Source organism: Gouania willdenowi (assembly GCF_900634775.1).
Source record: "Gouania willdenowi chromosome 24 unlocalized genomic scaffold, fGouWil2.1 scaffold_320_arrow_ctg1, whole genome shotgun sequence".
NCBI lineage: Eukaryota > Metazoa > Chordata > Actinopteri > Blenniiformes > Gobiesocidae > Gouania > Gouania willdenowi.
Window position 1 is genome coordinate 1,725,198 of NW_021144848.1, and position 25,619 is coordinate 1,750,816.

The window sequence follows — 25,619 nt, forward strand, 5'->3', positions numbered from 1 at the left end:
AATAAGAGCACAGTATTACTTCTCATAAAAGTGTGTGTGTGTGTGTGACTGGATCCCCTTCCTTTATGCACTCCCACTCCCTCCATGAACGTCTGCTGTTCACGCACTGTTTAAAGGTTCATTGTTGTGAACAGAACCACACTTCCTTCCTTTTTGTTCCAGTTCTACACAAAAGACAGAATGTGAGAATAAAACAATACAAAACGGTGCACACCGCCTGCCTTCCACCAGTCCTATAGAAACATCAGGAATCAATCACTTTTCATCTGGATAAACAAACGTGACGCGTACGCAGAAACTGTCTCATAAGGAATATAAAATGGCCGCTGCACAGACTGTCAGAAAACCCGTCTGTGACAGACGACTGGTACAGATCTATTCTTTCTATGCATACGCAGAGTTTGTGGGGGAAGGGGAAGCATTGTCTCCCCCCAGTGGTCAAAAGTTTACATAACAAGTTCGGGCTGGGCCCGCGGAATGTCTCCGTGCTGAATAGCACGTATCACGTTCCCAAAAATTCAGTCAAATGACTCGGTTCCAATGAGTAAAACAAATCAAATTGTCCAACGTAAAATTGTCGAATTGCCTTCAAAACGATTTACCACACGACCGCTTCAAAAAGGTCTCCAAGAGGCTCTTGACATCTGCTCATAGAATATCCATGTCAAATTACAAATTACAGCCCGATTCAATGAGCATTAATGGGGCCCCTGGTGCCCCAGTGGCACATACGGAGTAATGGGCCCCATTCATATATTGTTATGTGTCAATGATTTGTCGCAATATTTGACTCACAAATAAATGAGAAAAACTTGAATGGAAATTGCCTAAAAAAGGGGGGTGGCCCTTATTGAAATTGTGCGAGGCATAAACGTAATCTACGTTGAATTACCTTTGAAACGATATATCACACGACAATGTTCCCATGAATTTAGAAATGACGGGAAATGGGGGTGGGCCCCAAATTGAAAATTGGGTTCATAGCATCCATGCGTACACGTCCATATATTATACCTACCAAATTTCAGCCCGATCTGTTCACAAATAATAGAGGAGTAGCGATTTTAACTTGAGTACACAACAAGAGCAAAGTGAGTGGCGTTTTGAGTCGGGTAGCTGGCCTAGAAATACAATCATTAATATAATGTACATAATATACAAATATTTTAGTGCCATAAAACAGTAAGTATTAGTGTTGGTTTCATGTCACAGATGTTAGTTCTACCTCAGGCGTGTAGTAGACGTTTTCAGTGAAATGGTCCCAAACGTTTGAGACTTTAGGTTGGTTCTTCTTCTGTTGTGCAATTCTTCTTCACAATGTAAATAGTGCAGCGACACTGCCCCCAGCAGTTCATGTTATGGTACTGCAGCAAAAATGAAGCAGAAAGATTTTTATCATGAATTTACAACATTAAACGTCACATCGACGCAAATATTTGTGATCAACATTACAATTTATGTTACAAATCATTTTTGCATCATTGTATACAGTATGTTGCACACATTATGGTTGGCACAAATCTTGAGATGGTCTATTTATTATATTCTATTTTTTCTTTTACCCCCTCCGGCAACAATCTCTTTCTCGGACAAACAGTTGGTGCGATTAAATCACAGTTTGACACAAACTGAAGTCATTTTGGTTCTTCCTGCGTCAGTAAGACACAAGTTGTCTGTTCTCATGAAGCTGAAGCTTTCTGATCTTCTCATTGATCCACAAAAAATACTAATTAATTATTAGAATTAATCATATTCCTAATGTTGTGTGTGTGTGTGTGTGTGAGGCTCACAGCGCGTCAGCGACGTGTGAGCGTTCTTGTTCGCAGAGAGAGCAGAGCTGTTCCTTCTGTGCAGTGTCACACACACACACACACACACACACACACACACACACACACAACATTAGGAATATTATTAATTTTAATAATTAACTTCTACACACACACACACACACAACATTAGGAATATTATTCATTTTAATAATTAACTTCTACACAAACACACACACAACATTAGAAATACTGTTAATTTTAATAATTAACTTTAACACACGCACATAACATTAGGAATATTATTAATTTTAATAATTAACTTCTACACACACACATACACACACGACATTAGGAATATTATTAATTTTAATAATTAACTACTACACACACACACACACATTGACAAGTATTCTCACGCTCTGGTTTTTGGTGTCATTTTGTGTATTTTTGTGGTTGTACGTTTTGGGATTATTTGTTATGTTTTTCTCTCATTTTGTTTATTTTAGTCGTTATTTTGTCTCTTTGGACTCACTTTGTGTGTTTTTGTTGTCGTCATGCATAGTTTTCTGTTATTTTTGTGTATTTTTTGCGTGTGATTTCCTGTCATTTTGGTTGTTTTTGGAATCGTTTTGTGCGTTTACTTGGGGTGTTGGCGCTGCTATGCACACACACTGACACGTGTGTGTGTGTGTGTGTGTGTGTGTGTGTGTGTGTGTGTGTGTGTGTGTGTGTGTGTGTGTGTGTGTGTGTGTGTGTGCTGACAGGTATTCTCACACTCTGCTCTCTAATCTCTCGTCACATACGTGGAATAAGCCAAAGGGTTTGTGTGAGAGCTGCAGTGTGTGTTGACGTGTGTGTAGATTACAGAGTTACTGCTCCTTCATCACTGCTGGGAACTCCTCATCCTCACCTCTGCTCACACCACGGAATCCTCTAATGTATAGATCTGTTCATGACCTCTGTCACAGACGTAGAAACAATAGATCTGTTCCTGTCCTCTGTCACAGACAGTTATAGAATAGTTCCTGACCTGACCGTGTTATCTGGTGACTGGTTTTCTCATTCTAACCACAGATGTTGTGAAAGACTGAGTGACATCACTTATCATGATCACCAACTCAGGCAGAACAACAGGATCACTATTTAATCCATGAACCGTTTTGTTCTTCACACCTCCAGAACAACGAATAACAAGCTCTCTGTTGTTGTGGAACACGTAGAAAGGATAGAGGAGAGAACATGGACACTCTGTCCGTCTGTGGGAGAGCCGCGGTGTTGTGGTGATGTTTGTTACTCTGATGAATGCGTGACTTTCAGCCTGATGTTCTGCTGCAGACTCCCTCCTCTACAGGAACGTGACCCGGCTCTTTGTGACCTCTGACCTCACACGTTCCACCAGTGTGTGTGTGTGTGTGTGTTGACATTCATGGCACTTTCTAAAGAGAGAGAGGGTGTGGGAATGACCTGCACGCTGCACCACACAGTCAGACAGCTGATCCCTGACTCCCCCAGTTCTCCCAGCACTGTGTGTGTGTGCGTGTGTGTGTGTGTGTGTGTGTGTGTGTGTGTCCACGTGCGTGTGCATGCTGGGGATTTTCCCAGTTATGTTCCAAAGTGTTTATTCTGTGATTCTGTCTGTTGGTGAAAGGACACAAATGTATATATGAGTCCATTTATGGAAATAGGGTTAAAAAAGTAAAATTGGTCACATTAATAAAAATACATTGAATAAATTGAATAAAATAAATACATAAATAAAATAAATATCTAACTGGCCCAAAGGTGCAGCATTAAACATGCCTTTATTAATATGAATAATAATAATAATAATACATTTTTGCAACAAAAAAAAACACATTAATTACAAAACAAACAATTTTTATTTTAAACCAAATTTAATGTGACAGAAATCCAAAAGGTCTTTGTGTGCTCACATGTAAAAAAATAATCCATTGCAGTCAAATGATCGAAGTGACAGTTTTTCAAAATAAGATAATCAGAACGTACATGAAAATGAAATGAAATGGCACAGCACCAAACGTTCCACACAGACTGAAGGAAAACAAACATATGAACATATCTGTCAAGTTTTGGATTTGAAAGCTTCAGTTTTACATTTTAAGACGTGTCAAAGCAATCTAAAATAGACACTTGTCAACCACTTACTAAAGTGGTGATTAGAATCTGGGAGGTCGACCTTTATTAACATTGAATTGCTGTGAACATTCCTACTAGAGCTGGGCGATATAGACCTAAACTCATATCTCAATATTTTTTCTCAAAATTGTGATTTACGACATAAATCTTAATAATTTTATTTCTAATAAAGTCTGATCAGAAAGACAATTCTGGGTTAAATTTGCTGATGTAAAATGCTACACAGGGACATTTATTAACAAACAGCTGATCAATATGTGACACTTTTGGCTTTTTCTCCTCTAAAGGACAGCACGTGTGAGTAAGTTCTGTAGTGTAGCTTGTCATGGGGAAGGTCTGGGTTAGAACACACTCATTAATCATCCAACTGAACTTTACCTTCTGTTCTGAGACATAAATGCAAGCGACTCATAAAACAAGTATTTTGATACAAAATGAGCTATATATATACTGTATATATATATATATATATATGTATGTATAGTGCTACGTCAACCTCTTTGTAGTTATTAAGGAGCAATTTGCTCCCCCTTAAACATGACACTAAGGTGGGTGAAGTAAATGCAGACTGGAGACGTGTTTAAGGGGGAGTAAATGTCCGCCGAGAAGCCGCAGGGGTTGGAACTGTCGCCACTTCCGGTCAAAGATTTTTTCAGGTCACAGATTTTGGCACAACGGCGGTCTTCCCCCGCTAACGGAGCCTCCGTTCTGCACTGCTGATGTTTTCCAGATCTGCTTAATACACAGACATGTTACCGCTACAGCTAACGTTAGCATGTATATTAGCCGTAGTATCTGCCTACCAGCTGCAGTTTGAGGAGAAACGCTTGATGTTGTGCTGCCGTGCCGTGCAGGGGTACTCGGACCCTCGTTTGCTGTGTTGCACCGCCATCTTGGGTAAAAGTCAGGTACTGCGACTAGTCGATGTCACGTAGACGGAGTCGCGAAACAACACTAAAGTTGACTAGTCTGTTCAACCCTTCGTTCACATACAAGTCAACACTCTGCATATTTACTGTTAATTTCGAGTTGCATGTCTTTAAGTTAGACATTAACATTTTCTTTTTATTAAGTATTTTCTTATAATTTCTCACTCATGTGGTTCTCTGGTATTCACTAATGACTTATTAGATACATTTATTACAATCTTTACATTCTTTAACACTTTTTTAAAGCCGTGTATATTTGTGGAGCTTGTGATTGGCTGATTTTTCATGGTGACTTACGTGGTAGACGTTAAAATATGCACCTAATAATTTCCACATGATACATAAAAAGTTCCTTTTCTCTCTTTTTAAATATTATGTTATGGTTTCATTTATTCTGACATCTCTTTTCAAGAAATTTACTTTGATCTTGTGACATGTTTCTTCAGAGGCATCTGCTGATCGCTTTGATGTGTCCTTATGAGTTATTTCTGGGCGTGGCCAACTTGACAGTTCTGTCTGGCTGGCCACGCCCCTGACATTAGTAGATAATGTCAATAATGTTTGTCTTTAAATTAGGAATCAGTGTAAAAAAAAAATAGAGTAAGGTGTGGAGCGTAGTGGGAGATTGTTCAGGATCAGATATTGAATATTAAGGTTTGACGTTAACATCATTGACTGTTGTAGGGTTTGCAGGGATGCAGCCTCCTGATTGGGCCCCTGTCCCTCGCTGGCCCCGCCCCCTCTCCTCCTCCTCCCACATGCTTTTCCCAGGATGTTTTTGACCCTGTTTCTGCCCCTCGTGTTGCTTTCTGCCCCCTGCAGCAAAACACACAGACTAGTATTGTAGCGGAGCCTACGCCTGTCACACACACACCCTGTCACACACACACACACACACACACACACACACACACACACACACAGCACAACGCATTTACTGTCGCGGCTGCAAGTACAAAACCCTCGGTGCATTAACACAAATGCACAATTAACATTGTGTGTGAAAACACAAAACACACACTTTACATCCACCTGCCTATGTGGTGCCAAATGTAAAAATCTAAATGTAAATGTTGCATGTAAATCTAAATGTTAATCTAAATGCATAATTGAGCATTTAGCTTTACACTTGGGGACCAATTTAAATAAATTTAACATTTAGTTTTAACATTTAGTTTTAACATTAATATTTAACATTTAGATTTAGATAAAATGTAACATTTACATTTAACATTAACATTTAACCTTTACATTTAGATTGAATATTTAGATTTTGATTTAACATTTAGATTTATTTTTTGTGTTTACACATTTTTAACAATGATATATAACATACACGTATTACATGAATTTCTGTCTCAAATGAAAGATAAATGAGCTAAATGTTTAAAATATGTCATCTATGAAACATTTTTCATTTAACCTTCCAGACCTGCCCAGGACTGTTTCACTCATTTTAATATATATATATTAATACATTTCAAATATGGAGCAGTTTGACATTTTTCAGCAGGAAAAAAATGTGAATTCAACATTTTTATGTCCTAGTTTTCACTTCCTGTATGTCTGATATTATCAAAGCAATAAATGACAAACATCAGTGCTAGATCTTCTCTTCTAAATTCTTAAATGTTGTCACTTTTTGAATTTAGGTAAATTTAGGATTTCTGAGTCACATTGGATGATTTAAATGGCCGAATTTGGCCCACGAGCCTTGGGTTTGACACACACACACAAACAAACATTTGGTTGCTTTTATTCTCTTTTTGTGTATCTTTGTTGTTGTTTTGTGTGTTTTGTGGTTGTTTATGTTTTGGTATTAGTATCTTTTCACTCATTTTGTGTGAAAATGTGAGAGTATGTTTGATATTTCAGGATTCGTACTCTCTCTCTCTCTCTGCTCAGTGTTCATCAACATCACCTGCCACATTCCCAGCATTCCCAGCATTCCTCTATAATCTCTGTGCAGTGTTTGTACATCTCTCACTGTAACTGTAACAAACACAAATATGTTTAATTTACTCATTTTTAAACATGAATGAAATGTCAAATATTTTAATTGCTTCATTTGTAATGCCGCCTCCCCCCGCCCTCCCAAAATAACAAATGGTTTTGTGTGTGGCATCATTTTTTTGGTGTTTGGGTTTGACTGGTGTCCGACTGGAGTTGTTTCTGTTTTATTTTAAATGTAGGTTTACTGACATATTCTCCGTTTATTCAGCGTTAAAACACGTCTAAATAAATCCCAGCAGGGGGCAGCAGTGTGCTGGTGAACAGGAGAATCAACTGAAATGGATGTAGTGCAGCAGACAACCAAAACAATCGGGCATTTTGTGATACAAGCATGAAATTTACTAAACTTATAGCCAAAGGCAGTCCAAAAACATCTGGAAATGGAGCCATCATAAATTTTCAACATGGCTCCAGCAGCAACTGTTTTCTTATGACTGATAGATATAATCTGATGTTTCAGGCTAATTCACCATAAAGAGTACTTGGTAAATGTCTTTAGGATAATTAAAAAAAAAGTCATTTGATTTTCAAGATGGCCGCCATTTGTCAAGACGCTAGCCGTCACTTCTGTGACTGTCTGATATATATATATATATATATATATATATATATCCTAGAGTCAAATCAGTCACTTTTTCTTGGAAAATGACTGATTGTGCAGAATTAAAATTTTGAACTTGTAAATTGGTCAGAAGCTTCCTTCTACAACACAACTGAATAACTATCTTATTGTAATTAAAGTGTTGATCTAATAAAGTCATATCAGCAAACAACAGAACCATTCGTTGACTGGAAACGTCATAGAGTGGATGTGGAAACACAACCAGGGCACACTGGTAACACCACTGCTGTAAATACACTCCTCCTAACGATGCCACATTTTCTGTTTTTAATGTGCTGGTTGTGCTGATAGTTGAGTGGTCGTGTAGTTTAGTTTCCTAAATGCTATCTTATGTTAGCGCCACATCTACTTAATAGTTTACATATTTAGATGTGGTTAGCAAGCCACACCTGAATGGACAGGGCTTTACAGTGGGGCAAAAAAGTATTTAGTCAGCCACCAATAGTACAAGTACTGCCACTTAAAAAGATAAGAGAGGCCTGTAATTTTCATCATAGGTAAACCTCAACTATGAGAGACAATATGGGAAAAAAAATCCTGAAAATCACATTGTAGGATTTTTAATTAATTAATTAATTAATTAATTGAATCCCTCGGTAACATAAATATTTGGTCACCTACAAACAAACAAGATTTGTGTCTCTCACAGACCTGTAACTTCCTGTATTAATGGAACCTGTTTGAACTGGTTATCAGTATAAAACACACCTGTCCACAACCTCAAACAGTCACACTCCAAACTCCACTATGGCCAAGACCAAAGAGCTGTCAAAGGACACCAGAAACTAAATAGTAGACCTGCACCAGGCTGGGTAGACTGAATCTGCTATAGGTAAACAGCTTGTTGTGAAGAAATCAACTGTGGGAGAAATTATCAGAAAATGGAAGACATACAAGACCACTGATGATCTCCCTCCATCTGGGGCTCCACGCAAGATCTCACCCCGTGGGGTCAAAATGATCACAAGAACGGTGAGCACAAATCCCAGAACCACCCGGTTGGACCTAGTGAATGACCTGCAGAGAGCTGGGACCAAAGTAACAAAGACTACCATCAGTAACACACTACGCCACCAGGGAATCAAATCCTGCAGTACCAGATGTGTCCCCCTGCTTAAGCCACTACATGTCCAGGCCCGTCTGAAGTTTGCTAGAGAACATTTGGATGATCCAGAAGAGGATTGGGTGAATGTCATATGGTCAGATGAAACCAAAATAGAACTTTTTGGTAAAAACTCAACTCGTCGTGTTTGGAGGAGAAAGAACACCATACCTACAGTAAAGCATGGGGGTGGTAACATCATGCTTTGGGGCTGTTTCTCTGCAAAGGGACCAGGACGACTGATCCGTGTAAAGGAAAGAATGAATGGGGACATGTATTGTGAGATTTTGAGTGAAAACTTCCTTCCATCAGCAAATGAAGATGAAACGTGGCTGGGTTTTTCAGCACGACAATGATCCCAAACACATCGCCCGGGCAACGAAGGAGTGGCTTTGTAAGAAGCATTTCAAGGTCCTGGAGTGGCCTAGCCAGTCTCCAGATCTCAACCCCATAGAAAATCTTTGGAGGGAGTTGAAAGTCTGTGTTGCATAGCAACAGCCCCAAAACATCACTGCTCTAGAGGAGATCTGCATGGAGGAATGGGCCAACATACCAGCAACAGTGTGTGAAAACATTATGAAGACTTACAGAAAACATTTGACCTCTGTCATTGCCAACAAAGGGTACATTACAAAGTATTGAGATGAACTTTTGTTATTGACCAAATACTTATTTTACACCATAATTTGCAAATAAATTCATTAAAAATTCTACAATGTGATTTTCTGGATTTTTGTTCTCATAATGTCTCTCATAGTTGAGGTTTACCTATGATGAAAATTACAGGCCTCTCATCTTTTTAAGTGGGAGAACTTACACAATTGGTGGCTGACTAAATACTTTTTTGCCCCACTGTAGATGAGTTTCATATAGTTACCTGGATGGTGTACAGATCACACAGGGATTAAATGGTACTGGATGAACGATTGGGCTAGGTTTAGGGCAAATTTCTTATCCGAACCTAGTTGTATCCCATACTTGTATGTGTTTCCTTGTAGTAAAGAGTTAGGGTTAGGGTTGCCCTACAAGAGCATGTCAAGAGAACAGTATACCAAAGAGGTCACGTGTGGGGTGAAGTGCTGGTGTCAACACCATAACTACCTTCACCGTGCAAATGGGGCTGGTCAAAGACATCTGAGGGGGACTATGAACCCTTCTGGACATGCCTCCAGATGCAGGCCTCTTATAAATGGAATTAGGGGTGTGTTGGGCATTGCAAGTGCAAAAAAGCTCAGTTACCGTGCACAGCCCTCTGTTTCTGTGAAGGTGAGTGTGAATAGTCTTCCCTGTGATAGACCCTTGATTTGGCCTCACTTAATATAAGTCTTGTGAGACAGAATGAAGCTTCTTAGAAATTCTAAAGTTTCTAATTCAAATTCTGAATAAAAATGTTTTATACTTCAACACAGAGATCATCCATATCTAACCAGTCTGAAAAAATGGCAGCCATTTTGAATTTTCAATGAAAATGGTCAGTTATTCAAAAGACATTTACCAAGTACTATATATGGTTATAGTACAGCTGCATAGCTTCAAAATATAAAGGAATAGTGCATAAATAAGCCTGAAACATCATATTATATCCATCAGTCATAAGAAAACAGTTGTTGCTGGCGGCCATTTTGAAAAATGGCTGCCATGGGCGCCATGTTGAAAATTTATGATGGCTTCATATCCAAAACTTTTTGGACTGCCTTTGGATATAAATGTACCAAATTTCATGCTTGTACCACAAAATGCACAATTCCTTTATATTTTGAAGCTAAGCAGCTATAATGAGACATAAAGAGACTCATCAACATTTACATTTAGTTTTTCTTTCTTTGTCAAAGACTTTAATCACAGCGTCTGATTCAAGGGTCACATGATGAGAATTCACTACAGCATTTAGAATCCAACCAATCTGAACTCTATTATTGAAATTTTTCTATATTTTTGTATTTTTTTACCATCATTTTGTGTATTTTCTTTCATGTTTTTCTTGTCATTTTGTGTATTATTGTGGTTGTATGTATGTTTTGGTATTATTTGGTTTCTTTTTCTCTGATTTTGTTTTATTTCTTGTTAAAATATTGTGCGTTTTGGAATTATTTAATGTGTTTTTCTTTGTTGTTTTTGTGGTTGTTTGTATCTTTTGGTACTATTTGGTTTCTTTTTCTCTCATTTTTTTAGTTGTTTTGTCTGTTTTCAGAGTCACTTTGTGTGTTTTTCTCTGTTTTTGTCATTGCATATCATTTTCTGTCATTTTGAGTGTTTTGGATCTTATCAAATTCACTACATGCATTTTGTATTTTTTTCTTTTACACACACACACACACACACACACACACACACACACACACACACACACACACACACACACACACACACACACACAATAAAACACAGTTTATTTAAACATGGTTGTGCATCTGTTCATGTGTAATTTGACTGTTGAATAATTCTGTAAAAAACATTTCCTGGGGAAAAAAGCTTATGGAGGCAGACAGGATATTATAGTGATTCAGAGGAGGAAATACAATGGCTAACCAAACGTTACTACGAGCCAGTGAGAAAAGGTCGTCCACCATCCCTTAAAAAATGGCATTGTCTTCAATTTGACCCCCAAGGACAGAAGGGTGAAGAAAAGAGAGCAAATAACAGGTTTTTATCATTAATGTCAGCACAAAAAACTGTTCAAAAGAGGAGAACTGCTTACTTACATATTTCTATTACAACAGAGGTTTGCAGCCCACAATAGGGTCGCTGACCCATTTTCAGAGGGGTCGCTGACCAAAAAATATATACAAACCCTAAAATTTTGCATTTTTTGATTAAGTCATTTGGAAATAAGAGATAAAAACTGCACTTTTTGTTACGTTATTGGGTTTTTGTGTCATAAATTCAGTAAATTGAGTGTTGAATGTTTCTTATTTTCAGTAAATCTGACTGTGTGTTTTGTTTTTTTGTTGTGGTTTTATGGGTTTTTTCTTGCCAGTTTGTGTATTTTTCTGGTTGAATGTATCTTTTGGTATATTTTTCTCTTATTTTGTGTATTTTTGTTGTTGTTTCGTGTGCTTTTGGTGTCATTTTGTGGTTGTTTGTACATTTTGGTGTTATTTGGTTTCTTTTTCCCCCATTTTGTGTCATTTTGTTGTTGTTTTGTGTGTATTTTTGTACATTTTGATATTATTTGGTATCTTTTTCTCTCATTTTGTTTATTTTAGTTGTCATTTTGTCTGTTTTTGGAGTCACTTTCTGTGTTTTTGTCCTTTTGCACTTTTACTTACATTATTGTGTTTTTGTCATAAAGTCAGTAAATTGGGTTTTGACTGTTTCTTACTTTCAGTAAATCTGACTGAGACCAAGTTTTTTGCATCGTGCAGACAATCGGGACACAAGTTCTGCCCACTCTATATGCGATCAGAGCGCCACCCTGTCGTCAAACTCGCAGATGTAGTTCATGGTCCGATCGCAGTAGTGGTCCCACCAGTCGCCGTCGTCCGACGACATGGCTACGCAGTTTTCCCGCCTCCCTCCGTCCGGCTGGCTGGACAGGAAGTGCTTCCTCCACTGGAAGTAGGAGACCCGGGTCCCATCGTCGAACACGTATGCGCCCTCGGAACGCAGGTCGTTGACACCCAGCCACACGGGCCAGTTCCCAGGGCTGAAGAAGGACTTGACGTAGTCGGCCAGGGCCTCCTGCTCCCGGCGGTCTCTGGGCATAGCCATCCGACCTCCTCGCTCCATGCACTTCCTGGACGCTCCTGCGTAATCTGCCAGGTTGTTGTAGACCAGATAGCACTTGTAGCCCAGCCGAAGGCCTTTCTGACAACCTACGAGGTTGACAAGGAGCAGATGGTGTTGTCAGCGTAGAACTTTTAATGCTGGTGTTTCAAATGGCCTAGACATCAGTCAGTTTATTCACCTCACACAGGTGCCTAGATTTATTAAGATAATCAATAACGCTGATACATGTCGTAATCAATAACCCTGATACATGTAAAGCTACAGGCACAATCGTGGTTCTCTGCTTCCTTTGCAGCAGACTGCTCTTTCTGACTCCCTTGTTCTTGTCCCTTCCTCCCTCTCACCTAAAACACCTGATTCAGATCAGTAATCTCAGTGATCAGGTGGAGAGGGAGGAGGAGCTATTGTAAAAGGGCTGAGAGGACCAGGAGGAAGGAGGCACAACAGCAGGCGTGTGGCGAGTTCCTTCTGTTCACCACTTGATTGTGAGTTTGGCATTTTAGTTTGGACTGGAGATTACTGGTAGTCCTGTTTCTGAGTTATTTAAGTAGATTTAGTCCTTTGTAAGTGTTTGTAGTTTAGAGGGTGGACGCTGGGTGAGACGGCCCTGTATAGGGTTGGCCCAATGTCCTCCTTACTTTTGTTCAGTTTGGCCAGGGTCTCCAGTCCCCTTTTTTTTTCTTTGTTATTTTTAATTCTGTTGTTACTTTTTAAGAACTTTGCTTTAATTAACACTTGACGATCGATGTTTCTGGTTGGCATCCTGTTTATGTTGCGGCCCCTCAAGCCTTTTGATAGACATCCTAGAGCGGGCTGTAACATAATTGGGGGCTTGTCCAGGATCACTTTTGGCTGCCCCACTTACGCAATGTTTGACATAATCTGACATATGATACACCAAAAGAAAGGTTTTTCAATACCAAATCACTATGTAATATGTAAAGAGCTGTACTGGTTTAAGTGATGATACCCGTCATTGCGCAAACTAAAAAATTGCAAAAACTTTTGCTTGGTGGTGCCCAATTTTTCCTAAAGATTCACAGAACGCAATCTAGTGGAAAGAATAGAATCTAAGCTTTCATTTGGTGTCGATATTCCCATTCTGAGGCTAACTGTGGCATTTTGAAGTATGTTAATGTCAAGAATTATTATTTAAAACATTTTCCAACATATTACACATTGTTACATTTCATGGTGAAAATACTTTCAAGTGCTAGTAAAAATCTTGTTTATGTCCATACACCGACAACTATTTAAACTCAAATACAGTTTTTTTTTATTGTCATTTTGTGTATTTTTGTGGTTGTTTTGTGTGTTTTTAGTGTCATTTTGTGTATTTTTGTGGTTGTATATATCTTTTGATATTATTTGGTATCTCTTTCTCCCATTTTGTGTAGTTGTGTTGTTGTTTTGTGCTTGTTTGTACATTTTGGTATTATTTGGTTTTTTTCTCTCAGTTTGTGTATTTTTGTGATTGTTTGGTGTGTTTTTGGTGTCATTTTGTGTATTTTTGTGTTTGTACATTTTGGTATTATTTGTTATCTTTTTCTCTCATTTTGTGGCGTTTATGGTGTTCCAGTCTAACTGTTTGGCTGCTGCTGGGAACAGATTTGATGTCTTAAACTAAACAATAAACATTCAGTACGGTTTAATGTTATTCATGTAAGGATGAAATAATCAAGGCATAATTTCTGTCTTTATTCTATGGCCGTGAATGTTTGACATGTCACCAGTTGAACTGATCCATTCCCTGCGTCAGTCGTACGTAGCACGGGTGACGTGCGCGGCCTTTCACAGCGTGTGGTACTACAGAGACAGGTTAGGACACGTGGCTGCAGACGTCCTGAGCAACCGCTGCTGTTTGGAGGACGACGCTATAATTTGTGTAGTTGTAAAGATGTCAGCGTGAGCCTCAGGGCCTCCTCTGCACACATTACTGTGGCGTTTGCTTTAATGATGCAGCGTGTTGCATCATGTGACTGCCTCTAGACCTCCAGGTGAGTGCACGAGGTCACGGTGAACTTTAACGCTCCGAAATAATCTTTAGCTTCCAGTCGTCCCGCGTTCTTTGCTTAGAGGCAGTAAATAAGAAGTAAAGAGGCAGTACATAGACATACTGTAAATAGACGTGTTAGAGCCCAATATGTAACAACGAGCCGAAATGTTACAAAAATAAATGTGATAAAACATGAAATGTAATAACTGGTCAATTATGTAAGAAAAGTGCTCAGCCCAAAATGTTACAACTGATCAATAATGTAACAGTATGTTGAGGTTCTCCAAAAGGCTTTATTAATATTAGTAATAATTATTATTATTAATATGACTGGAAATATATGGAATAAATGAAAAGTCTGACTATATATGAAAGTTTTAATATGTATATAAGAAAAGTCTGAATATGTTGCCCCACTGTATATACAGTATATGATGTAATAAAATGTTTTTCCCTGCCTCATCGTGTAATAATCAAAAAGTTTTCGCATTTTGCGTGTGTTAGAGCCCGATATTTACGGTAACAAAACCCGAATTCTTATTAAAAGAAATGTAATAACTAGTCAATAATGTAACAAGATGCTGAGCCCAAAACATAAAAACTTTTTGCATTTGTTATAACATTATGGGGTAAGCAAAACATGTTTCCCCTAATAGTGTAATAATTTAATTACATCACAAAGTAAGTTTATGGATTAAAGGCCTTATTGCTTCAATGTAGAGAGAAGTGTCATACACAAATGTGTTTGCGTAAATATGTGTAAGTGTGTCTGTGTATATTTATATACACGCAAAAAGTTTTTACGTTTTGGGTGCAGCATCAGTTCTACCATTTTGGGTTTTATTCATTTTTTTTGTAATTACATTTCAGGCTCAGCACTTTTGTTACATTATTGACCAGTTATTACATTTTGGGTTCTATTTTTTTTTAATAATGATTCAGGTCTTGTTACATTTCGGGGTCTAACAACGCGGTTTATAGACAATATAGAGACAGTATAATGGCTGCATCTAGACAGTATAAAAAGCTAATATATACAGTATTTAGACAGTAAATAGAAAGTATATTTTGATGTAGGAATAAACCTTGGTCTATACCTTCCAGTCGTCCCATCTCCTTACGGTTGTCTTTGCTGTGCTGGTAAACTTCACGTACGTCGTCCTCCAGCTCCAGAACTTTGGCTGGAAACCAAGACAGAAAACACGATTAATAATCAGTGAAGGCACGAGAGACTTAAAGTAATGATTCGATCTCACGCTATGATACAACATGTATCAGTCAATGAAAAATATACTAAAAATGTAACGTTTCTGGATGAATATTTTTAAATATTTTTCTCCCAAATACATAAGAATTTATTTTCCATTTAAAGTCATATTATATATGTCATGTTATATATCATGTACAAGCTTGTCTTACTGTCCATCCTGGACACACGATCCATCAGCTGGTTGACTTTCACATCCAGGGTGTAATGACCCACATTCAGTTTATGGATGGCCTGGTCCAGACCGGCTAGCCGTGACACTGTAAACAGATTATAGGCTTTATATAAACAGATTATAGGCTGTATGTAAACAGATTATAGGCTGTATGTAAACAGATTATAGGCTGTATGTAAACAGATTATAGGCTGTATATAAACAGATTATAGGCTGTATATAAACAGATTATAGGCTGTATATAAACAGATTATAGGCTGTATATAAACAGATTATAGGCTGTATATAAACAGATTATAGGCTGTATATAAACAGATTATAGGCTGTATATAAACAGATCATAGGCTGTATATAAACAGATCATAGGCTGTATATAAACAGATTATAGGCTGTATATAAACAGATTATAGGCTGTATATAAACAGATTATAGGCTGTATATAAACAGATTATAGGCTGTATGTAAACAGATTATAGGCTGTATGTAAACAGATTATAGGCTGTATGTAAACAGATTATAGGCTGTATATAAACAGATTATAGACTGTATATATACAGATTATAGACTGTATATATACAGATTATAGACTGTATATATACAGATTATAGGCTGTATGTAAACAGATTATAGGCTGTATATATACAGATTATAGGCTGTATGTAAACAGATTATAGGCTGTATGTAAACAGATTATAGGCTGTATGTAAACAGATTATAGGCTGTATATAAACAGATTATAGGATGTATATAAACAGATTATAGGCTGTATATAAACAGATTATAGGCTGTATATAAACAGATTATAGGCTGTATGTAAACAGATTATAGACTGTATATATACAGATTATAGGCTGTATATAAACAGATTATAGGCTGTATGTAAACAGATTATAGGCTGTATATAAACAGATTATAGGCTGTATATATACAGATTATAGGCTGTATATAAACAGATTATAGGCTGTATGTAAACAGATTATAGGCTGTATATAAACAGATTATAGGATGTATGTAAACAGATTATAGGCTGTATATGAACAGATTATAGGCTGTATATAAACAGATTATAGGCTGTATGTAAACAGATTATAGGCTGTATGTAAACAGATTATAGGCTGTATATAGACAGTATATAAGGCAAGGCACGGTAAGGCAAATTTATTTGTATAGCGCATTTCAAACACAAGGCAACTCAATGTGCTTTACATGATCAAAAAGTGCAACAGAAAACATTCAACATCTTAAAATCAATAAGAACATTTAAAATCATCAGTAAAATCAATTAAAATCATCAACAAACATTACATCATCAATTTGACCATAAATCTCTCTCTCAATCATACGCAGTAGAGAAAAAAGTTCCTTTAACTTTGATTTAAAAATGTTCACATGTGATGCTGACTTCAGCTCTGCTGCAGTTTGTTCCACTTCTTTGCAGCATAACAACTAAACACAGCATCACCATGGTTACTGTGAGCTCTGGGCTCCACTATCTGACCTGTGTCCATAGATCTGAGAGACCTGCTGGGTTCAAACCTGACTAACATCTCACTGATGTATTCTGGACCAAACCCATTCACACATTTATACATCAGTAGCAGCAGAACTTTACAGTCTCCTCTGAGGCTGACTGGAAGCCAGTCTAAAGACTTTAAAACTGGACTAATGTGTTCTGACCTCTTTGTTCTGGTTCATACCTGAGCTGCAGCGTTCTGAACCAGCTGTAGATGTTTGATGAAGACCATTACAATAGTCCAGTCTGCTGGAGATAAAAGCATGGACCAATTTCTCCTGATCTTTCTGAGTCATTAAACCTTTCACTCTGGAGATGTTCTTTAGGTGGTAGAAGATGTTTTTGTGATAGATTTGATCTGATGCTGAATGTCAGATCTGAGTCAATCAGAACACCAAGGTTTTTGACTTGGTCTTTAGCTTTTAAAGATCCAGACTCAGATACTTGCTGATATAAGAAAAATATAGGCTGTATATAAGCAGAATATAGGCAACATATAGACAGAATATAGGGTGTATGTAGACGGTATAAGCAGAATATATAGGCAGCATATAGACAGAATATAAGCAGATTATAGGCTGTATATAAGCAGAATATAGGCAATATATTAGCAGAATATAGACAGAATATAGGCTATAAATAAGTAGAATAAAGTCAATATATTAGCAGGCTATAGACAGATTGTAGGCAGTATATAGATGGTATATAAGCAGAATATAAAAAGAATATAAGCAGAATATAGGCAGTATATAGAGAGAATATAAGCGATTATAGGCTGTCTATAGGCTGTGTATAGGCAGAATATAGACTGTGTAGTTAGGACAGGCATTGCCTATCTAAGGGTAAATTGAAATTTTGGTTATCTGTTTTAATTATAATATCATTATCATTTATTTTTCAGTTTCCGATAGTACCTATAAGTTTAAGTGTCCGCATTTTGTGCTTTTCATAGCCCAACATACTCAACAACGCTATTTCCTGGTACGACAGAGACGCTGCACAAGTCTCCGTCCTGTGCAGTGGACGTGCACTGTCGCTGATCCCACTCAACGTTCATGAAGCCAAAATACAGCGCTTAGGGGCACAGCCATCTTGCAAATTTCACATCATTTGGAGCCACAGTCTGCGCAGTAGGGTCCGGTGGGAGGAGCCCTGGTAACACGCCCCCGACTGTTTAGTGTACTGCCCTGATGAGTTACACAGCCCAGCTACGCCAAGAACATTAGTATCTTTCCCACTGGAAATTCTACAAACGTCTTCTTCAGATGATCAGATCATAGAGGTTAGTACTAGTACAAGTAGCTCAAAAAAGATGAAAAAACTGAACGGAAAAGTTTAATGATGTCTCGGCTTTCCTTAACTGCTTATGTTATTCACAAAGAGAGCTACGCAAGATCTGAGGCTGTCAATCATCGTCATATATGACGTCAAATCCTGTTTTAATAACCTCAAATAACTTATTTAAAACAAACTTCACAGAAAAATGAGCATTTGAACACAATGTAGGGTGATATTAACTCATGATGACAGCAGAGTTTAGGTTTGGAAAAAAATTACGTGAAGAGTAATTTAACGTTACAGTTTGACCCACATGCCATCTGTTATCATTGAGGAGGCGGGGTTTATGACCTATACTGCAGCCAGTCAGCAGAGAGAGCTCCAAAAAAAAATGCTTAATTTCCCTGTGAGTGTGTGTCGTCCATTCTTTTTACAGTCTATGGCCCTGTGCTGAGTAAGGCAAGAGGAGGCCACACCCTCTCCCGAAGGCACATTGCTGTTTGGCCCTCATTGCATGTGTTTATATGTGTTTGCACATGGGTAGTCAGTTCCCCAATATGAAAACCTTTTACGTAAAAAGGTAGCGCTCTACGCTGACTTTGGACATAACCGTGCTATGCTAAATGCGATACGTACATTCACAGTGCATTAGTGAATTGATAAAGCGTAGCTGCTGCTACGTTCTGTAGCTAGTGGGCGGGATAACACTACAGGCAGGATGACAGCGCTAGAGACGTTCAAGACATGTTCACAACTTTCTTTTGAGGAAAAACGACAGCCTTTAAAAGATGGGAGACCAACACCTGAGCTACCAGACCTTCAGCAAAAGAAAGGTCAGAACATTGTTCGTACTTTCCACAGTGCATGGTACAAGGGGAAGGATTGGCTTTGTGGATGCACGTCACTGAACCGGCTGTTGTCATTTTCACCGTGTTTCTGTGTTTCCAACAAAAACAACAGCTGCGCTGCTGTGTCATGAGATATATCTTGTTGGGAGAGTATGGAGGCTATAGTAAATACTTGTTTGTTTCTTTAATGGTGTTTTACGATGTTGATTTTGACATATAAACACTTGCCAGCAGAAACATATGAAATTGTCGTTCGTGTCGACATTGGTGGTCTCGATTTGCAACGCCCCGCCTACCCAACCCTAGTGCTCACGGCATGTCACTGATATAGACAGAATATAGACAATATATAAGCAGAATATAGACAATATATAAGCAGAATATAGACAGAACATAGGCAGTGTATAGACAGAATCAGAATCAGAAATGTTTTTAATGGCCATGTACAGTTTTAAGGACAGTACAAGGAATTTGTCTTGGTAGTTGGTGCACAAAACAAACAAACAAAAAAAAAAAAAAAAAAAACAAAGAACAACCCAGCAACAATAATAATAATAATGATAAATACTGCATGTTTTTGTGTCTGGAGGGTCCTGATGGACCGAAACCTCCTTCCAGAAGGGAGAGATTGAAACAGTTTATGACCGGGGTGGGAGGGGTCGGCCACAATCTTTCCTGCACGCCTCAAAATCCTGGAGGCGTACAGGTCCTGGAGGGAGGGCAGATTGCAGCCGATGACCTTCTCTGCAGAGTGGATGATACGCTGCAGTCTGGCCTTGTCCTTGGCCGTAGCTGCAGCGTACCAGATGGTGATGGAGGAGCAGAGGATGGACTGGATGATGGAGCTGTAGAAGTTCACCATCATCTTTGTTGGCAGACTGAACTTCTTCAGCTGCCGCAGGAAGTACATCCTCTGCTGAGCTTTTTTGATAAGGGAGCTGATGTTCAGCTCCCACTTGAGGTCCTGAGTGATGATGGTCCCCAGGAAGCAGAAGTACTCCACAGAGCTCACTGTAGAGTCTCCCAGGGTGAGGGGGGTGAGGGGGGCTGGGTTCTTCCTGAAGTCTGCTATCATCTCCACTGTCTTTAAAGCGTTGAGCTCCAGGTTGTTCTGGCTGCACCAGGACACCAGCCGGTCCGTCTCCCACCTGTAGTCAGACTCGTCTCCATCAGAGATGAGACCGATGATGGTCGTGTCGTCTGCAAACTTCAGGAGTTTGACCGACTGGTGAGAGGAGGTGCAGCTGTTGGTGTACAGGGAGAAGATCAGAGGAGAAAGAACACAGCCCTGAGGAGATCCAGTGCTGATGGTCCGGGGAGCAGAGATGGTTTTTCCCGGCTTCACGTGCTGCTTCCTGTCAGACAGGAAGTCTGTGATCCACTTGCAGGTGGAGTCTGGCATGTTCAGCTGGGAAAGCTTGTCCTGAAGGAGAGCTGGGATTATAGTGTTGAAAGCAGAGCTGAAGTCCACAAACAGGATCCTGGCGTAGGAGCCTGGGGAGTCCAGGTGCTGGAGGATGAAGTGGAGATCCAGGTTTACAGCATCGTCTACAGACCTGTTGGATCTACAGGCAAACTGCAGGGGGTCCAGGTGGGGGTCGGTGATGTCCTTGATGTGGGAGAGCATGAGGCGTTCAAAGGACTTCATGACCACAGATGTCAGAGCGACGGGTCTGTAATCATTAAGTCCTGTGATCCTCAGCTTTTTAGGGACAGGAACGATGGTGGAGGCCTTAAAACAGGCTGGTACGGTGCATGTCTCCAGTGAGGTGTTAAAAATGTCTGTGAACACTGGAGACAGCTGATCAGCACAGTGCTTTAAAGGGATAGTTCGCCTATTTAAGACATGACGTTGTATGCAATCCTCACCATCACTATAGTGCATACACACTCCGCCGATGGCAACCAGCCAAAGCTGTCTCTCGCTGGTTGCCATCGGCGGAGTCAGACATGCTGTCCGCGAGTCGCGCTATCAATAGCTGATGGGATTAGGCGCACCGATGTTGTGTCTTTGTTTATTTGGTTTGTGTTAACTCTCGTCTGTGTTTCAGGGATTCCTGTTTGTGGCTCCACCCCTCAGTGATGTCTGTGTGCTTGGCTGGTGAATGATTAGCTCCCTCGTGTTTTCACCCAGGTGTGCACACAGACATCACTGAGGGGTGGAGCCACAAACAGGAATCCCTGAAACACAGACGAGAGTTAACACAAACCAAATAAACAAAGACACAACATAATTAACACACAATGATCCCGCAGCCATACTGTGTCCAGGCACTCAGCTAAATAGTGGAGGAGGCCTGATTGGGAATGGGCCACACCTGGGTGAAAACACGAGGGAGCTAATCATTCACCAGCCAAGCACATAGACATCACTGAGGGGTGGAGCCACAAACAGGAATCCCTGAAACACAGACGAGAGTTAACACAAACCAAATAAACAAAGACACAACAACCGATGACGTTGACGGCAGCGCGGATTGATGGAAACGGAAGAGAAAATAGTGCCGATTAAAACTGGAGGTATGAATTTTTTTTATGGGCGGTTTTGTGAGGTAAATGAATCAAGCTTTCAAACGCATATCTTTTTTTCTATTAAAAACGCACAGTTTTGTGGCCCCGGAAACTAACCGGGACTACTTTCTTGACCAACTTCAAACGGCCAGAACTCGGACCAGGGAGGTGACCACTGAGTGAAACAATGTGTATGCACTATAGTGATGATGAGGATTGCATACAACGTCATGTCTAAAATAGGCGAACTATCACTTTAAGGTGGAAGGAGAGACAGAGTCCGGTCCACAAGCCTTACGGGGGTTTTGTCTCCTGAAAAGTCTATTTACATCTCTCTCTTTGATGGAGAAAGGTGTCTCTGTGAGGGGGGGGGTAGGGGAGAGAGCCTCTGTAAGCAGCTGTGGTGAGACTGTAGCTTTGATGTTGGGGGTGAAGGTGTTGGAGTGAGGCTGGTCAGAGGTGTGAGGGGGGTTGGAGTCAGGTCTGTCCCATTGTCTTTCAAATCTACAATAGAAGTTATTCAGACTGTTGGCCAGGCAGAGGTCGTTAGCAGCAGCAGGGGCTCTGGGCTTGTAGTTTGTAATTTGCCTGAGCCTCTCCAGACAGAAGCCGAGTCATTCGCAGAGAACTGATGTTGTAGCTTCTCTGAGTACAAACATTTGGCTTTTCTCACCTCCTTTCCAAACGTGTACTTCGACTCTCTGTACCTGGCTCTGTCTCCACTCCTGAAAGCATCCTCTTTGTCTGCCCTCAGCCCTCTGAGCTTAGCTGTGAACCAGGGTTTGTCATTGTTATAACTCACCCTGGTCTTTGATGGAATGCAGCTGTCCTCACAGAAGCTGATGTAGGACGTCACAGCGTCTGTAAACTCATCCAGAGAACTGTTCGCAGACCTGAAAACATCCCAGTCAGTACAGTCCAAACACTCCAGGAGATTCTCCACTGCTGCACTGGTCCACTGTTTAGATTCCTTCACCACAGGTTTACAGAGCTTCAGCCTCTGTCTGTATGAAGGAATCAGGTGGACCATCAAATGGTCCGATAGGCCCAGTGCAGCACGGGAAACGGAGTGATAAGCACTGCTTAGTGTGGTGTAACAGTGATCCAGTGTCTTCTCCTCTCTGGTCAGACATTTAATTAATTGTCTATATTTGGGGAGCTGGTGTGAGAGGTCCCCTTTATTAAAGTCACCAAGCACAATAATAAAAGAGTCCGGGTAGGTCCGCTCCATGCACAGGATTTGGTCGGCGAATGTGCGCTGTGCCTCGCACACATCAGCTGACGGTGGGATGTACACACCAACCAGGATGAATGAAGCGAACTCACGGGAGAATAGAAGGGTTTGCTGTTGATAATAAAGGATTCATAGGCTATATACTGTATAAGCAGAATATAGGCACTTCATAGTTAGAATATAGGCACTATATAGACAGAATATAGGCATTATATAAGCAGAATATAGACAGGATATAGACAGAATGTCGGCAGTATATAATAATTATAATAATGCATCAATTTTATATAGTGCTTTATCATAGACATTCAAAGCACTTTACAGAATTAAGGCATTATTCTTTCACTCCACACTTAGTGGTGGTAAACTACTATTGTAGCCACAGCTGCCCTGGAGCAGACTGACGGAAGCAAGGCTGCCATAGTGCGCTATCGGCCCCTCTGACCACTACCAACATTCACTCACACACTACATTCATACGAGACAAAGTGGGTGAAGTGTCTTGCCCAAAGACACAGATACCACTGGGGTGACTGTCCCCCACTGAATAGATAGAATTTAAGGAATATAAAGGCTATATATATATATATGGTAACACTTTAGATGGTATAAAGTGTGTATATAGACAGAATAAAGCCTGTATATACATGTAGACATTAGAAGACGGTTAGTGTCTCTAACTCTTGTATTTCTGTGTGTTAGGAGCAGTTGTTGCTCTCACCGTTGGCTCAGCTGTGAGGTGTTTTACATCAGTGACTTACGGATGTAGTTGTAGGAGTTCTCAAAGTCTGAGGCTGGGCTGGTTGGCTCTGGTTCAGGATCTGGAAGAACGTCAGGAACGTCGCCTCTCGCCCTCTTTACTAGCAGAGACACCTGTATAATTTACATTATAGAAAGTACAATTCATGAATATCAAGTCAGACTTCATTTCCATCTTCTTTTTTACTGTTTTCTTTTTTGGTGTTCTAATCCAACTGGTGTCCATTTCAACTGGTGACCCACTTGTTTGGTTACAGTGTCACGGTCTGAGTTTACCTCCATATTGAGATTATAACCCTAACATAATTCAATAAACAAATAAAACATGTATCCGTTCACTTTGAAAACAAAAATAAACAAAAAGGATTTTTTTTTTCTTTTTTTTCTTTTTTTTGCAAAAATAAATTTTCCGGTAGTGCGCATGTGCCCGTATGCACATATATGCGCATATACAATCTCAGTACGATGCGCACAGAATATATGGCAGTATATAGATATAATATAGGCAGTATATAAATAGAACACAGGCAGTATATAAACAGAATATATGGCAGTATATAGAGAGAAAATAGGCAGTACATAGACAGAAATAGGCCGTATATAAGTAGATTATAGGCAGTATATAAACAGAATATATGCAGTACATAAATAGAACACTGGCAGTATATAAGCAGACCATAGGCAATATGGAGACAGAATATAGGCAGGATATAAGCAGGTACAAACCCTGTTAGAAATGTTTTATTTTGAAATCCATTCTATGACTACAGGTGGTGAACTCACTGGTGTGACAGTTTACGCCTCAGGTCTAACAGTTGTGATGATGTCATTCCCAGTTTGAGCTGAAAGCAGATCATTGTGTGTGTGTGAGTGTGTGGTCCTAACCTGTGTGGGTCCGCCGTGTGCAGGAACACACACACCCAGAGTGCACAAACCCAGCAGAGCGACCGAGGTGGCAACTGGTCCCATTTTCAGCTTCCCAGTATAAGCTCTGTGCTTTCCCTCTCCAGCAGCTCTCTCACTCCCTCTGAGTCGCTCCCTCTCTGTCTCTCCTTTTTCTTTCTTTTTTTTTTTTTTTTACTCTTTCCCTCCTGGATCGACCACTGCAGGAAGAGACACAGGCAGCTCCTTGACTTTTATTTGACCTTTATTTCACAGATCAACAACAGATCTGTGTTTACAGCTGCGGCCTGGACAACGGGAGGAGACGAAGGATTACAAAAACAAGTTGGAGCTAACAAGCACAAACCTGACATCAGCATTCTCTGAAAAAGAAACACAAACACCGACGGGTTGTTAGGCTTCTGTCCTCCAGGGTTCGGTCAGCGAGGGACGATGATTCCTCAAGCCGTGGGAAAAATCCCAAACACAACATGACTTCCAGCAAGTTCTTTTTGTTTTCCTTTTGAATAATATGTTATGGTTTCATTTATTCAGAAATTTACTTTGATCTCCTGACATGTTTCGACTGTCAACTGCCAGTCTCCTTCAGAGGCGTCTGCTGATCGCTTTGATGTTCATTTGACTTCCGTGTGATTATTCCAGCAAGTTTTTTTTTAAATAATATGTTAAGGTTTCATTTATCCAGACATCTGTTCTTCAGGAAAATTACTTTGATCTCCTGACATGTTTCAACTGTCATCTGCCAGTCTTCTTCAGAGTCGTCTGCTGATTGCTTTGATGTTTCCTTAACTTCCGCGTAATAAATCCAATG

General features: G+C 39.7%; 1 protein-coding gene across 1 annotated transcript; it reads right to left on the bottom strand.

Moving 5' to 3' along the window:
• Positions 1-11,769: 11,769 nt before the first annotated feature.
• Positions 11,770-25,094, bottom strand: LOC114458304 (C-type lectin domain family 11 member A-like). The gene is made up of 5 exons (XM_028440701.1): positions 24,791-25,094; positions 23,908-24,019; positions 15,740-15,847; positions 15,418-15,501; positions 11,770-12,410 (listed from the first exon to the last, which is right to left on the bottom strand). The coding sequence occupies exons 1-5, from the start codon at positions 24,872-24,874 to the stop codon at positions 11,998-12,000; spliced, it is 801 nt and encodes a 266-aa protein (XP_028296502.1). The 5' UTR covers positions 24,875-25,094; the 3' UTR covers positions 11,770-11,997.
• Positions 25,095-25,619: the final 525 nt, after the last annotated feature.